The sequence below is a fragment of the Amphibalanus amphitrite genome, unplaced genomic scaffold, assembly GCF_019059575.1.
Source record: "Amphibalanus amphitrite isolate SeventyFive unplaced genomic scaffold, NRLGWU_Aamphi_draft 000609F_arrow, whole genome shotgun sequence".
NCBI classification, from domain to species: Eukaryota; Metazoa; Arthropoda; class Thecostraca; order Balanomorpha; family Balanidae; genus Amphibalanus; species Amphibalanus amphitrite.
The window spans coordinates 293,301-310,764 of NW_024882103.1; the positions used below are offsets into that span (position 1 = coordinate 293,301).

The 17,464-nt window shown below is 47.3% G+C and overlaps 1 protein-coding gene across 1 annotated transcript in view; it reads right to left on the reverse strand.

Annotated features, from left to right (window-relative positions):
• Positions 1-5,715, reverse strand: part of LOC122363195 (sodium-dependent dopamine transporter-like) — a 32,979-nt gene extending 27,264 nt beyond the window's left edge. Inside the window, exon 1 of the mRNA XM_043332166.1 lies at positions 5,369-5,715. Coding sequence (XP_043188101.1) covers positions 5,369-5,492 — 124 coding nt within the window. The 5' untranslated portion in view covers positions 5,493-5,715. The remainder of the gene's footprint in view (positions 1-5,368) is intronic.
• Positions 5,716-17,464: the final 11,749 nt, after the last annotated feature.

Genomic DNA, 17,464 nt, shown 5'->3' on the forward strand with positions numbered 1-17,464 from the left:
GCCTGCTGTTAGACATGAGAGAGGAATTCTGAGCAGATATTGAGCCGCGGTTCTTGATTGACGGATGGTTGGATATTCCTTGGGGTTGGAAGGGCTGGACCTTCGCATCGTGGGAAGGCTGGAATAATTGGAAAAGATGACAGATCAGTAAATTAATGATGGCGTGTTCGGCTGAGCTGACTAGATGATTTGCTGTCACGGCAGGTTGCTTCTTGATTTCCGTTCTTGTTCAAGAAAGACGGAAGGAATACTGTTTTTAAGGGACATTGCATTGAAGGGGAAAATTTGCTGCTTTCGCTGACCGGATCGGGATTTTGGTAATGAGTAGTGATTTAAGCAGAATGCGAGAGAGCTGCATTCCTGCCTATATATGGAGACTGCTTGCTTGTCTTTTCCAGTCGACTGTCATCGGAGCGGAGATAAACTTTGCCTGCTCCATTTTGCATCTTTTACCTTCTCTCTTCTATGTGAAGAGCTCCTTCCGGAAGCTGTTCCAGTCGCTCGCTATGACAGCCCTCTGCATTTTTCGTCCCGATGGCTTTTCAAACTTGTTTCAGTACATTTGCTTCCCAACATCTTGCTATTTGTGGAATCCAATTTGCTTTATGTGCATCTTTCCTTAGCATGATACTTGTCTGCGTTTGGTGTCGTGTTTGCATCTTCGTTTTCTGGGTTCTTCGGTTCAAGCAACTCTGCTGCCTTCGTGTTGAAATTCAATTGCAATGCCCCACGTTTAGGGCGCCAGTACTGTAACGGTGCTGCTGGGCGGCTTGGCGGTGCACACGTGCCGTGTGAGCGACGGGTAGCTGTTAAGCGGCGGTATCGTCCGCCTCGGAGGACGACACCGGGTGGGCAGGTGTAGCGTCTCCTCTTTAACGCCCGTCTGATTCCCACATGGCACTGGCTCCGTCGTCGTGCAGTACAAATTTATTTGAGAGGCTTGCAATTTCCTTACAACATATAGTCTTCACTGCTCGGGGAGGAATGGGTTCAATTTGGAAGGGATGGGATTTGTCACCGGCTGATGGAATTGCTTGGCTTTAAACCCCAGGGCAAGGCCTTCCCATGTTCCCATTTCGTATCCGTTCGATGCCAAGGGCTCCACCCCATCGAGAAATTTATGCAATTCGAGCGTGAGTGTCTAGCTCCCACTGGTCCTTAATATAGCCATTCATCACTCCCTTTCACCCGCACACGCGTCATTGATTCGGTCATGCATACACCTACGAAGAACATTCGGCTAGACAAACCGACCCTCCCGTTTCCATCTAATCCCTCCAGTGGCGCTGAATTGGCATAGTTATCTCCTGAGGTGAGTTTATGCCCTGTTTGATACTTATGTGCGTATAAGGAGGTGTTGACCCCTTTAAAATCCCTGAATCCTAAGCAAATTGGCACTGGGTGTCCTTCTGACCCCATGTTACGTTATTACTCTCTTCCGTTGAAGCTACGTTTCTCACGCGCTCCCGGCCACTGCCTGCTCTTCAATCACGTGCACTGCCACAATACACAACAAAACTACCTGCGTATGTAATATAATTTGCAAGGTGTGATCAAAATATATTAGCCAGGCGCTGAGGCGTATACAAATCAAGTTGTAAAATAAGACATAAAAACAAAAACAAAGCAGAAGCTATCGAATAACCAGTAACTGATCAGTGACCAAAACCTTTATGAAAACTTGTTATTGTAGTGTATGCTGGAGTTGGAATAAGTTCTTGGACTGTTCTAGCTCGAGGAAACTTTATTCACCTAACTATTGCACTTATGTATAAGGGGTCGGATGTACCTTCCACGTTTTTTCCACAAATAATTCGCGTACAAAGCGGCGCATCGCATGACGAAACTTTAAGTAGATAGATAGATAGATAAATAGATAGATAAGCTTTATTTCAGACTCTGGGTCCATACTTCTATCATCCTGATGATTTTAGCCAGTGGTCAAACAGCCAGCTGTCACGCATATATTCATTCGTGCCTGGTTCAACACTCGCGAAGAGCTATGTGCTAAAATGAAGATATGTACAGTTTTACATTTACACCTAACATACAGTTTTAACATACAGTTTTACACCTTCACTTAACTCTAAGCTATAGGTGTAAATCTGCTAAGTACTGACGGCTTATTTATTTTTAACTCGCGCCCTGCTGCCCCCCTCCCGTTTTTCGCCAATAACTTCTAAACGCGTTACGCCAGCGACGTCAAACTTTCAGTACCTTATCATACATCAATTTGACACGTTCCCTGAAAATTTGAGCGAAATCCGTCGAAATTGTTTGAGAAAATGACGTTTTAGTGACGTCATGTTCGCAATTTCCGCCTCAAAAACGGCAAAATTTCAAACGCCGCTAACATCTTCATTTTTAAAGGAATCAAGACGTAACAAAAAAAAAAAAATATACGTTATTCTACTTTGTCTATCAAATGGCTATCTCGGTTTTTTGAAAATTTTGGATTTTAGCCCAATTTAAAAAAACACTGACTTTTTTGGGAAAATAATTATAAAATCCAAAATTTTGAGTGTATCGAAAAAAACGGAATATATATCAGAGAACTGGTCTATGTGTACATACCAATTTTTAGAAGAATCGGTTCAAAAATGTGGGAGCTATTCAAAATTCTATGACGTCACGACACACAAAATTTTTGAAAAATGAATTTTTTGGACGTTCTAGACCTCGTACGGAATCAAAAATAGCACCATTCGATTCGCCTTGAAAAGATAGACACCTTTTTAGGCCTTAACCCTCTCCGGCACAGGCCATTTTGCGTCCTTCGACGGCATAAGGGGGGGGGGGTTGGTACGACCCCCCTCGCGTTTGGCCCCTGATCGAGCTAGAGCTTCGCGGAAAAAAAAAAACGAACGTGTTGCCCGTCACGAGAGGAAGCCGATGATACCCAATTTCAAGGTCCTAGGTCATCGGGTGACCTTCCAGGTCAGGTCAATGACCCGAAAACCGGGAAAATCGGGACCTGTTTAAAGTCGTAATGCGTGGCTGCTATATGGTTTTCCGGGGTGCTGATCACGAATATCGTGTTAGTTTTGATCAGAGATGATGTTTTTAAGCATTTAGACCAGGTCAGGTCAGGTCAGGTCAGGTCAACCGGTAGGGGTTGTGACGGGTATTCGCAATACGTGTCAACCGCCTCTGGCAGCTTCGTAACAAGTTACGAAGGCACCAAAACTACTTCGTAAATGTTCAAATGGTTGCTAAATTCGATTTCAGCTCCAAAAACTAGCCTAGAAACATGTAAAACTCGAAAAAGTGAACCGAGGTCACCAAAGGTCAATGACCTGACCTGACCTTCAGGTGACCTTGACACCCACCCTAATGTATGGGAGCAACATCAAATCACATGTTTGAACGTTTGAAACCACGAAAAGCTTGCAAACGCGCGGCTAATGCGAGCCGACATACGCCGAATCGCGATTTCGGCCAAACATGGTCACGGAAAAGAGGTCACAGGTCAAAGGTCATTGGGGTCAGGGTCATGAAATTTTCAGGGAACGTGTAAAATTGATCAATGCGAGGGTACTGAGAGTTTCGTCGCGATCGGCCGCTTTTTACGCGAGTTATTCGCGAAAAACCTTAGGGGGGGGTTGCCCTGTGCCGGCGAGGGTTAACAAACAACTTCAAAATTTGACCTCACTTGACCTGACCTTGACCTGACCTCGACCTGAAATTCATCCAGATGTGGTCCGTATCACTTATTGAGTGTGCCTATTGAATTCTATGAATAAAATGACCCATAAAACATGTGTCGCACATGCCCTTTTCTATATTTTGTTTTTGGTGACCTGACCTGACCTTGACCTTGACCTTTGCATGATATTGTATGCAGCAAATATTGTCTTGGTAGCCTAAGAACACGTTTTGGGCAATCAGTCTCAGTCCATTCTTCGGCAACTACGGTGCAAGGCCGATACTGTAGAAACTTGCATTTTGTACCCTTGACCTGACCTTGACCTGACCTCTGACCTACTTAAGCAAAAAAATTTGGGCTCTTAAGATCCGCCTTGTTAAGAGCTTTCGATTGCCGTTTTCCCCGTCTTTCTACGACCATCGGTTCGGAAGTTAGACAGGGGGGGGGCAGGACCCCCCTTCCCCCAGCAGGGCGCGTATGGCTGAATAGCCCAGCGGGGCGCGGGTTAAATAACCTTGAAATTGCATTTCGCAAAGCCAAATGATTTTTGACCAATGATGTCCATCTCACGACCATGTAAGGTCTGAATGGCAATTCGATTCATGCACAGCATCTGTGCGTTTTCATAAAGACTTTTGTGATATGAAACGTGCCAACATGTGAAATGTTTGTCCTACGAATTTAAATGTGTTTGCAAGGTCCCATGAGGATTAGGCCGAGGTCGTTAACCTTTGGCATAGGCGGCGGAACGGGGAGGGCACCGGGGCACCGTGCCATCCTTTGATTTTGGCATTTTAACGTTAGCCCTGTGGGCGTTGCATGGAAAGAATGGGACCAAAAGTCGGCAGTGCCCCCCCCCCCCTCTTAATTGAAGGTGTTCCGCCGCTACTGACCTTTAGTGACCTTAACTCACCCTTTTAAATTTTACAGCTTTTCGAAAGTGGCTTCTGGAGCGGATTTCGAGTAGGTATACCATTTATTTGAGCATTTGTGAACTAGTTTTTTTTTTTTTTTGCCAATGTCACCTGTTGCAAAACTTTAAGTATGTAGGTAATGGTAAACACTTGCTTTTTGCTAAAGACCCGACGGAATGCGTATCTATTGCGTAAAGTGGTTGACCAGCCCTGACCAGAATTACCCGAAATGCACAAATACATTTTTATTGAACATGTGTCCGAAATTCAGAAGCAGGCGTAGCATACAACTCAAGACTTAGGTGCGTTTGAAGAAGTTCACTTTATGCAATTAAAGCAGGACCCCAAGCTCCCAACTGTAGAGTGACTGACCTGAACTGGAAGGTTAGCCAATGACCTAGGGCTTTGAAAATTAGGCATCATCTTGTAACGAGCAATACGCACTACTGCTCGATAATCGAAATGCACAGAAAATTAAGTTTAACAGGAAGATGCCGTTTTAAAAAAGTACTAATAATCCAGCCGTCACCAAATCAGTCCCATGAAATTCATAATATGCGCCGAAACGCAAGGGAAGTGAGACACACCGTTCCCCACATTCACTATCAGTAAAGGGTCAAAATGTTGGACGACGAAACCAAACCAAAAGCGGTACGACCTGGCTGAATTTCTTTCGTACGACGTAAAAAGTCCGCAATAACCCTTCCATTCCGTTCCTTTCCGTTTCTTGCTTCTTCGCTCCGTTTCTGTTACGCCCCCCCACACACACACACCTGTTCTGCCACCCCTCCGCTGACCGGCTACTGACCTGCGTGCTCATGAAGGCTGCTGCTTGACGAACAATAGCCGTCGTCTCGAATCGTCATCCAGAAGTTCTTGGGCCGCTTCAGGCGCGTGCCGGTGCCGACGGGTGGCGGCTTGGTGACCGGCATGGTGTCCGATTCGCTGCTCGCCAGGCTGTCTGACTTGTCTGATCGGATGGATGGACTGTCCGCTGGCTGTCTGAACTGTCTGCCAGTCTGTCCGGGCTGGCTGTCTAGACTGGGTCCGTATGACAGGCCTGGTTATATGAACCGTCTCTCCGCCCTCTGCCGAGCTGTCCGAGCTGTCTAACTGACTGTCGTCTATCCTCCCGTCCTCTCGTCCTCCGGTCAAATAATCTGACCGGCCGGCTGGCCAGTGTGGAGGCTGTGGCAGCCCGACTCGGAGAGGACCGCGCCGCGCCGGTCCCCACCCGAGCGCCACCTACCGACCGCTAGGGGCGCTAGTGTCGCTCCGATGATTGCCGACCGTTCACAGAAGAATGGGCCGGCCGGCCAGTGCGGCAATGAAGCCCGCTGATAAATACGCGGTCGGAATGCAATCTGAGGCGTATGACCGAGCATACAGACGGGGGCGGCGGTGGGGCGGCCGACGACAGCGGCGGATGGAGGTGGCAACGGCGCCGGACTATAGGGTGAAGCCAGTGACCGCCTCAGAGCCGGCACTGGTGGGAGGGATCTCTGTATGACCGGCATATTCAGGGCGAGTGCCAACACTGCTGAGGTTTCATCGAGCTATGTGGATTATTGGCGTTGGAACGAGTGCCACCGCTTCTACATAAACGCCGCATAATGCTCCTTCACAGAAATGATTACCAGAAATATAAGCAGTGTTCACAGCAGCCAAGCCGGTCATTTTATATCGTTTATTAAATAAGTAGCCGCCGAAAAAAATGTTCGTATCGTTTTTTCGTGTCACTATTATCAGCTTAACAAGTCTGGCTGGTGCTCTGGCTACATATATTCGTGACAACCTCCGGTATGCCGACGCTCGTTCGGCTGCACATATTTTATAAACATATCATCGCATGTATCCTTTGGACCTGACTTGTAGGGACCACGAACTGTTGTACATGCATTCTCATCAGTCACATCACCTGAGTCACAGCATCCAAAGTCACCCGAGGTCAAGATTCAGCTCGAGCGGCTAATGCATGGAAAGGAAAACTTAAATATTCGAAACGCCTTGAGGCAATTAATGTTTTGATCAGGACTGCGGAGTCGATGGATTCTAGGGTGACTCCGACTCCAACTCCAGCTTCAAAAATCGACTCCGACTCCGACTCCAACTCTGACTCCGGCTCCGGACGGTCCTATTAAAATCCACATCATGATATTGACGTTCATAATGGAGATGTTTTTATCTTGCCTGAAACGACCCTTGTGCGTTCCAAGGCTTTGCGTTGCGCCAAAGATGCATTATAAATAACATGCAAATTAAAAATTAGCTTCTGGGGAATTCACCGTCTTTTGCTTCCCTCCCTGAAAACATTCGCTCAAAACAGCAAAATTGCATTTTTTCGACAAACTCTAATTTCGAGCGCAGTTATATCGTCACTAACCAAACAGGTGCAGTGCATGACGTTGAACCATGCAGCGTTAACTCCGACTCCGTAGTCCGTAGTCGAGTCGGTAATAGGTATTTTGGCGACTCCGGTCCCGACTCCGCAGCCCGGTTTCGATATTTACTCATTCCTTTATTTTTGCCATAGTTATTCACCAAAACCATAGCTAACTTCATTAGTCGTTGCTCTGATCTTCTCTTTCCTTTTCTCGTTCGTTTTTCCCCGGGGCTCTGGATTGGACTATCCCACCTTTAACATGGGGTTTGAGTTGAGATAGCCAAGTTTGCGGCGAGGTTCAGAAACCACTATCTATCTAGGTTGCAACCCCCGCGGCCTCTTGGTGTTGAAGAAATTCGTTCCCTTCATTTGAAAGTGGGCCTTGTACAAGGCCCTATCTTCAACATGGAGCGACCGTTAGTGTGACGTCACCTCGTTTAGTCATTCTGATTTAAATGGGTTTATTCGTTGCAAAATCGCTTAAAACTTGGTCTGAACTTTGTTGTGGTGCCTACAGAGTAAAAAGAATCAGCTTTATGACAGAAATGTGGCCTGGGGAAGGAGGTAATTTTGAGCTGTGACGTCACATATTTGAAAGTTTGTGTTTGGAATATGGGAAGCCTAAGATGTTTAATGAAAAATAAATGCCAGAACCGTGTTCCTGGTCATCCAATCTATAAAGTCGGGCACAATTTAACTGGTTTTAACAACATTTTAGAAGGTGGGATAGTCCCTTTAACCCGCGCCCCGTAGGGCTATCGGCGGACCCTACCACCCGTAAGGGGGGAGGGGGGGGGGCGTTTCGCCCCCCCTAAGATCTCGAAAATTTACCGGCTGATTTTCAAAATTCAAAACGGTGTTCGATAGCCGCACCCGGGAACTACCTTGTAACCAAATTTCATTGACCTAGGTCAAACTGATGACGTCACAGGTCAGGTCGAAGGTCGAATTTTCACCGTTCACAGGCATTTCAAGAAATGTGTTGTGAAATCGAGTAAATTGGTAAGTTATTGAAAACCATCGATGGTACATTGATCTTCAAACACATACTTCGCTATCTGAGGTCACTGATACCAGGTCAGGTCACAGCGAGGTCAGGTCACCTGACGTCACAATATGAAAGTGTCGTGTGATACATGTTTTATGGTCCATTTTACATGACAAATGCGATTATGTGGGTAAGACAGCCTTTGGGGCCAGCCTAGGTCACGTTTTGGTGAAGGCCAGGTCAAGGTCAGGTCAAATTGGTCAAATTTCAAAGTTGATATTTTTGCATTAAATGGGTATTGATTCGATGCAGCTCGTCACGGGGAGTCTAATGGTGGTCTTTGTTTTGCTCTACGAGGTCTAGAATTGCCAAAAATTGAGTTTGAAAATTTGACGTCATCATTCTTGAACAGTTTTTTCGCTATAACTTGGCCAAAAAACGAGGTATTGATCTGAAATTTGGTATGTAGATAGAAGACGGTAGGTACTATCACATATATTCCGGTTTTTCGAAACTCATTTTTTATTTTTTTGGCTAATATATCCAGAAAAAATGTATTTTTTTATTTTGGGGGTCAAAACTCAAAAATTTCAAAAATCCGAGATAGCAGTTTTGTAGCCCTGTCAATTCTACACCATTAATGTCGGATCATTTTTCTGTATCTTTGAAGCTGTAGGCCTGACCGGTCGTCTCGCGAAGGTCTTTTTTCGGTCGAGAATGACAGAACATGACGTCATTCTGACGTCATTTGTGGCCACCCTATCATAGTCTCTGGAAATTGTTTTGGTCAAAATGTGTAAAATTGATGTCCGGAAGGGTCCAGAAAGATTGGTGGCGATATCTCCATCCGCTTAGGAGATATCGACCGAAAAGGACAGGGGGCCGTTTCGCCCCCCCCCCCCCTACGAGGCGCGGGTTAAATCAGCGGTCAAACACGAGTGGGGCGAATTCTCGCTGCATTCTAACGCCGTTTTTACGGGTCTTTCTCCTATTAGGTAGTGCTATAAACAAACGGATTTCTACCTTACATTTATGAATTGTGAGTGACCTTTCCATGAAAAAATATTTCAGCTTACAACCATAAATCCTCAGGTTCCTTCGCCGAAGACGCAATTAACCCTCGCCGGCTGAGGGGGGGGGGGCGGGTGCCGCCCCCCCTCATAGGGTTTTTCGCGATAGCTCCGAACACGCTGGCGATAGAGAGCTGAAACTTGGCATATCTAACCTTTGATCCAAGCCGGGTCTTTTGACACCAACCGCATTTTTGGGTCAGGTCAGGTCACTGACCTATGACGTCATAAGTGAACCTCTGCACGGTCTTCAGATGTCGCAACTTCGCAACGCCCTCACTGCCAGAGGAGATGTCACAGGGAAATGAAACTTGCAGGATCTAGTATCCATTATGAGTCCCACAACTTGTATATCTCGGATTTTTCCTAAAGGTCATGTGAGGTCAGGTCATTTTCGTGACCTCACCATTATAAGTCTATGGGGAAAAATGAAAACTGCTATTCTGGCGCCGGGAACGATCTCCAACTATGGCTCAAGCACACAGAATCATAATTTGATGCACTCCTTGCAAGGTTAGATGCGTCACTTTTGCAATGTTGACCTTGCGTGAGGTCATTTATGACGTCATCAAGGTCATATTAGTTTTTCGTCAATAACTCTTGATCAAATTGAGCTAGCGAGTCGGGAAAGCCACCAATGGACTCAGGAAGGCCTGCCGAATCGAATGATATGCGACATGACCTCTTTCGACCAACTTCGTGACCTGGGGGTGCTGACCTGACCTTGACCTGAGGTCAACACCCCAAGTTGACCTGACCCGGACAAAAAGTATATCATTCGACGCGCCTGAGCGGGGCGAACACGATGCTGCCAAAATCGGCGCTCTGCGGCCGTTTTTTGCGAAGTTATTCACCAAAAACTGAACCGTACCTTGGGGCACTTGACCTGACCTCAGAGGTCACCGGTTGACCTAGGACTTTAAAATCGGGTACCATTCTCTGCGTCTCGTAACGGCGCACACGCTCGTTTTTTCCGCGACGCGCTAGCTCCACCAGGGGCGAAACGGCGAGGGGGTCGTACCCGCCCCCCCCTCGGCCGGCGCGTATGTAGAAAATAGAGATGCCACTTTTGAACCCGCGAACCCGCTTTCTGCGGGTTTTGAAAACCCGCAGGGTTTTTGGCGGGTTCGAGAAGCAAAACTTGTCGTGTGGCGGGTATTTGGCGGTCAGACTTAAGAACCTATAAATTTATTTTTTTAGATGCAAAACACAATGTCAAGTGCATTTGCTCAGGTTAACAATACAATATTCATCAAAACAACTTTTAAAACAGAACCAAATATAAAAATATATCAAGGTAGCACATTTCAAATGCAAAACTGAAAACAACCAGCAATAGCATCCACAGTCTAGCAATGACCAAACCAGGGTACAAGCAACAAACTACAAAGCATAAGTAAATGCTGATGAAAGCATTCCATAAAACATAAAAGAACCTGAAAGCAAACTTATAGGAAGCTGAACTGAAGTCTATGTGCAGTGTGCACTAGATATACATTATGGAAGAACCCAGACTTAAATGAGATGTTGAAAATCAGAGCAAATGCCACATGTTACTTTATTTGCGTCTGGTCGGCATAAAAAGAGCTATCAGCTAAACAAAATTTGATGCAATGCAAATTCATTAATTACCTATCCTACTCTATGTTCTGTCCCACCCTATATTACGAAAATAACACCAATTACCCTTACAAAAAATCAAAATATTGACTGGCATGCGGCCCAAACATAACGCAATACAAAACTGGCGCAGTTCCGACATTCTGACAAGGATTGGCATTTGACTGCGTCAATTTTGGTCTTTGAGGCGAAGGAAAGCTGACATTGATGACGCAAAAATAATTTTACAATCAATTTTTCTGTTTTGGTTTTTGAATACCTCAAAATAGCAGTTATACATGTTACAAAACCACGTAGCTGGTCGCATTTATTTCTTTTGTCTTTTTACTTGTCATTTGTATGCCGAGAGATGACCAGCCGGAGAGCATTACCAAGACCATCTTTAAAATTATTACATTTAATTTAGTATTTGCTGTCTCTTTTTTTAACAGGTGATTAAATCTGAATTGTAAAACTTTAGCTGTTTTGTAAAATAACTTTATCAGAATGGCACATGAATATGCATTATACAACGGTGTTTTCGCAACAAGTTCGCACTAACTACGGCTGCAATAATTTAGTCGCTGTAACATTCCTTGCAATCAGCTGTTGGTAACGCTTCTGACGCATGTTTCCAGAAACGCGTGGTTCATTGGTGGTTAGTTGGTTTTGCTGGGATTTTGCATGATTTGTTTTATGTGTACCTAGATCGACTGGATACTCATTATTCAACGTGTCACTATTTATTTTTAACTGGAAATCGCATATCTTTTTATATCAACATTCATTTTGATAACAATATCATTCTAGAAGCCTAATATTGAGAGGGAGCTAGAGTGAAATTTTGATCCTCAGCCAATGCTGAAGGGTAAGGTGAGAGAAAGATTTTACTGAACTCTTTTCAGAAAGGAATTTCAAATGTATTGATGCATTATTCATTTTCCACTATCCAGTGTGCACTTCCTGAGGACTTAGCATAGAAATTTCAAGTCCTTACTATTTGTTTGGCTGCCTTTTTCTGCACAGCAATGAAGCAAGTAAGGTTTATACAGCTCTAGCATTGACCCAGCTGTATTTTTTTCTTGCAAAAGCAGGTTTTTAAAATTGCGGGTTTTTTGCGGGTTCTGCTCAGCCAAAATCAGCTTGTGGGTAGTTGTGGTTGGGCAAGAGGTAGCTGCGGGGCGGGGCGGGTAATGAAATTGTAAATTTGTGGCATCTCTAGTAGAAAACCAATAGGTCCGGCGAGGGTTAACCCGCGCCCGGCTGGGGGTCCTGGATTTCCACGCCCTGCTGGGGGGGGGGGTGTTTGTGTAGCGGGGTTTCGCGGCGTTGCGGGGCTAACCGGGCAGTGTCTTTCGTTAGTGAGATAAAGAAGAAAACAAGAGAGCTCCGTCGGTGCGCTCCTAAAAGCCCTTCTCTATATCCAGCCCCTCGCGAACCCGTTCCGACTCTGACTCTATCTTTCCGGGGCGATCAATCATCGGAAACACATAGGCTAGGGTTGAGGGATGGGATGAGTGATAAGTGATAACCAATTGTCCCTGATCACATTGAATTAAGAAATTAACTCAACTCAACTGCTCTCCCACTCTTAACAACGGCACCCGTCCTAGCTGAGGGCTATCTCCCACCGGATATACACGACAATCACACTTTCACTTGTCCATCCCCTCTCACTCCTGTCATACGTCCAGTCATACCTCAAAATAATCAGAGTTAGCCGTCTCCGATCCCTCCCTCTTTTTCCTAACTTCCCCCGGTGGTGCTAGGGCGCACGCAAAGTCGTTATCGAGTTATTGGCCTTAAATTTCATTTAACCGTCATCCCTTCATAACCTCAATGCTCCGTACATCAGACAAACGCTTCATAATGCTCACGCTACACAATTAGAGATACGACCCACCACAGATTTCGGCACTCGACCCTCGCCTTACGTGACTTATTGCGGTCCATCCCTCACCATGTCGAACTACCTACACAAAAACATAAATGTCCTTCGGTCAGCGGTTCCGAGACTACGGCTCGCAGGACACTGTGTAGTCCGGTTTCCGCGGGGGACTTATTTGAAATTTGAGACCGGGGCTGGGTAACTAAGGTCCGTCCGGGCTGCCTGCGTCGTCTCCGTATAGCCGCGGTTTTCGGGCCAGCCCCCGGCGACCGAAAGGGATTAGTCGTTCGTCGGCTTTACACGAATCCATGACTACCAGTTATGCCAAATTGCCTATAAGAAAACGAAAACTAAGCGTACCACGGCCCGCGGTGGGCTTATCTAAACTTTGAAACCGGGCTGGGTAACTAGGTCCGTCCGGGCTGCCTGCATCGTCTCCGTATAGCCACGACTTTTGAAACAGCACCGGCGACCGAACGGGTTAGCCTCTGTTGGCTTCACACAATCCACGACTACCAGCGTTATAGGTGCCCGAAGCCCTATCTATCCGTTGCTGGTAGTTAAGCTGTCGTCACAGACCTAACCGAAATGACCGCTGCACGGCCGGAGTAAATCGACTGACAGCGGGGTGGCCAGTACCGACTTACCGCGATCACCCGACTCGCGTGCTTTGGTATTTAATGTTCACCCCCGTCCTGCAGCATCACACGTTTCTTCGCGGGACATTACTTAACCGGCGGCATACGTCTCCTCGCTGGGACGCCTGGGGTCCTAACCATCTCCGAAACTACCTACGTCGCTTGTCGAATGTCATCCTGCGCTGATCACTCAATGGACCGATAGCGGACCTAACCTATCTTTTAAAACCGGGCGGGGTCACTAGGTCCCTCCGGGCTGCCTGCATCGTCTCCGTATAGCCACGGCTTTATGGGGCCCGCGCCGGCAACCGAACGGATTAGCCTTCGTCGGCTATGCACTCATCCTCAATAATCGATCCTTAACTCGCTCTCACCCTTTCTCTTCACTTCGCGACTTATTGCACGTATCCAGGGCTTACCCAAGCGAGGCCTACTATCAAGTGGGGTCTATCCGAGCTGAACTTCATTCAGTAAATCCGATTCCTCTACGTGTACAGTCTTCTTCCATTTCACTCGCTTCTCATCTCCCTCCTAACCCGTAGCCGCGTCGGTGGACTTTCCACGCACAGGGGCGTGACGTGCATCATCTATCTCCCCGGTTCCATCCCTTGCAGTGTCCATGTAGAAGAAAATTACATATATTTCGTGTGCAACAAAGTCTAGTGTGTTGCTTGTGTGCGGACCGTTGGTAAATTGATTAGTGGAGTGCCAGGAAATCCGCTGGCAAGGGCATTTGGGAGTCAACCGGAGGAGCTCCAGTATCGGTTGGGCTAGGGAGGTCCTGTATGTGTTGTGTATAATCGCTATCGTTTGGACCGTGGGATAATTCGGGGAGGATGGAGTGCCAGGAAATCCACTGGCAAGGGCACTTAGGAGTCAACCGGAGAAGCTCCAGTATCGGTTAGGTCAGGGAGGTCCTGTGTGTACATATTGTGTGTAATCGCTATTGTTTGGACCGTGGGATAATTTGGGGAGGATGGAGTGCCAGGAAATCCACTGGCAAGGGCACTTAGGAGTCAACCGGAGAAGCTCCAGTATCGGTTAGGCTAGGGAGGTCCTGTGTGTGTATTGTGTGTAATCGCTATTGTTTGGACCGTGGGATAATTTGGGGAGGATGGAGTGCCAGGAAATCCACTGGCAAGGGCACTTAGGAGTCAACCGGAGAAGCTCCAGTATCGGCTAGGCTAGGGAGGTCCTGTGTGTGTTGTGTATAATCGCTATTGTTGGACCGTGGGATAATTTGGGGGAGGATGGAGTGCCAGGAAATCCACTGGCAAGGGCACTTAGGAGTCAACCGGAGAAGCTCCAGTATCGGTTAGGCTAGGGAGGTCCTGTGTGTATTGTGTGTAATCGCTATTGTTTGGACCGTGTGATAATTTGGGGAGGATGGAGTGCCAGGAAATCCACTGGCAAGGGCACTTAGGAGTCAACCGGAGAAGCTCCAGTATCGGTTTGGCTAGGGAGGTCCTGTGGGTGTTGTGTGTAATCGCTATTGTTGGACCGTGGGATGATTTGGGGAGGATGGAGTGCCAGGAAATCCACTGGCAAGGGCACTTAGGAGTCAACCGGAGAAGCTCCAGTATCGGTTAGGCTAGGGAGGTCCTGCATGTGTTGTGTATAATCGCTTTGTTCACTGTGTAAAATCAACAGATAAAGAGAACTGATCGTTGTAAATTACTCTGGCCAGACACCTTGGAAACGACCTCTTTCCTGACTGTGGGTTAGCATATGGCCTTTTGTGCTCCATCCTCCGATCCCTGCCCCTTCAGCACTACTCACACTCGTATTTCAATATTTACAAGTCCCATTTATTGACATACTCCGACGCAACACCTTAAATTCCCTTGCACGTCAAATTTAAAGGAAAGATTCTGGGCCCAGGCCGCCCATCAACTGAGCCCCACAAGCCGCGCGGTGCGGTACACAGTCGCCCGTCCCTTTCCCGACTCCCCACGGTGCATATTCCCCTCCGTCCGCCTTAATCACCACGGGGCGCCGGACGAGGGTTCACGTCGGCACGCGTCTCGCACCACGCGCACAGTTACATAATTGACCGAGATCGAATTGTGAACTTAAGCTACCTAGACTGAAAGTCGCAAGAATAAATTGAGCTACCTAAACTGAATGGCCTAAAATATTGCGGATGACACCAAAAAAAGGGCAATATAATGTGGCTCACATAGCAGTAACGAGGGGGGGGGGTGTACTTGAAGGATTTAGGGACTAGGTGCGCACCCGTGTTCACCGTGACCTTACTTGAGATGGAGGCGCTGACATGATGGCCGTCTCCGTCCAGCGCCCGGCCAGGCGGCCAGAGCCGCCGCCGGCGCCGCGATGTCCAGCCGCTGGTGTCTCGTGGGCTGTGTGCGATGTCAGACGAGATGCAAGACGAGAAGAGAGGCGTCGAATCCGTCGTCCGAGAGAGCCAGAGTGCGCGTTCCAGTTCCGTTTCATCAACTTATACTTTTGATGACGTCATACTTCAGAGGGCCGGGCAGCATCTCCTTGTCCAATCTTCGTCCTCCATTCGCAGAAAGTGCGTATGGCTCCGCCTTCAAACGTTCGTGATTTGCTGAAGCTCGGCATCCCCGGCCATGGCAGTCACACCCTTTCACGCAGCGGTCGGGTGGAATTCGCCGCCGGCGATCACGGCGTCTGGGGCGCCAGGTGGCGGGGCTGGCCCTCCGCTCCCCTTGTTTTGAAGCCAGCTCCGGCCAGATGTCCTATATTTTGTCGTTGGCGACCGAGTTCCATTTCATCCTGTTTTCGTACAAACCGGGTCAGTCCCCGCTCCCCTTTCTTGTTTTGGTTCAAATCAGGGCCGGTCTGCACTCCCCTCTCCTTGTTCTTCTCTTCTGGCGGGGTGCCGAGCGTGGGACATTGTCTTGTTTTCCAAAGGTTAAACTGATAAATGGTTCGAGACGGGCCGAATGGCGCGTTTCGGTATGCTATTTGTCGACTTCAAATCCGGGTTCTCATGAAGCGGGGTGGTCATCTATAGGGGACCCCTGTTTGTCAAAGCCGGCTGCGCCGTTTCTGTGGGCGCCGGCTGGGACGGAGATCGGGTATCACAGCCGATTTAGCCGGCTGACCGTGTCTGTGTGGCGCTCGCAGATGGCTATGTTTCAGCTTGTGACACAGCTTGCAATTCCGCATGAAAGATGAAAAAAATGTAGCGCATCTGCGTTACATTTGAACACACCCCCCTTCTAACTCGGCTCCTGGGCCACGTAGCGATACGCAGAAGGCGGCGTTCGAAAGAGCGTCAAAAATAATGAGGAAATTACTTCGGTCAATTTTTTGGTCAGGTCAAAGGTCAGGTCACCAGAGGTCATTGAAGGCAAAATTTCGCCGATTTCCGGGTCGAATGTCGAAAATTTCCAAGAAGCCAACGCATAACTCGGGAACCAATAGAGCTACAGCGCCGCGGAAAAGCGCATTCGATAGCCCTATTAACGCCCTTTCTGAGCAATTTTCTCAGATTTGACCTAACGTCAACGGTTTTGCCTGCAGGGGGCAAAAACTGCAAAAATAGCCGATTTTTTCGAAAACAGTTTTTCTGCAATAACTTCTGACCCAAGCCTTGTACGAGCTTACTTTTACCGGCATCGTGTTCCTCTCGTTAAGACGCATCGAATGAACTATAACTTGACCTTGAAAGGTCAACTTGAAAATTTGACCTCAGGTCAAGGTCATGACCTGACCGGAAAGGGTCATGTTGCATATCAGTCGATCCGTATCGTCGAGCTGAACACATCTAAGGCGTTTTCATCGCTCTAGCATGCCTCTATCAAAAGTTATTTCCGAAAAACTATTAGATACCATTCGTGACCTAAGATGACCTCAGTGCATAAACAGGGGTCACGGACACCATTTTCATGTTCAGTGTGTCTAAACCACTTGTAATTCAGTGTTTGGGAGTGTTTATAATGTCTTTCGTCCAAAAGAGGCGCATTTCAATTTTCTCCCATTGACTTATAATGGGGAGGTCGCAAAATTGACCTGACCTTAGGTCATCGATATCACAATTCTGAGATAAACATTTTGTACATGCTATTGCTCTTAGCAATCGCTAAAAGTTTCAAAGCGATCGGTCACTCGGTGTAGCTATGACAGACATTGAAACTTGTTATGAGGTGAGGTCACTTCAAGTGACCTGGTGACCTGACCTTGAATGACCTTGGTCTGAAATTTTCACAACATGTGTAAAATTGATGTATGATAAGGTGTACCAAAAACGGCGGCGCGCGCCGCCGTTTTTGAGATATTCGCAAAAAACCACAAGGGGGGTGTTAAAACACTCCCCCCAGCAGGGCGCGGGTTAAATCGAGACTCACA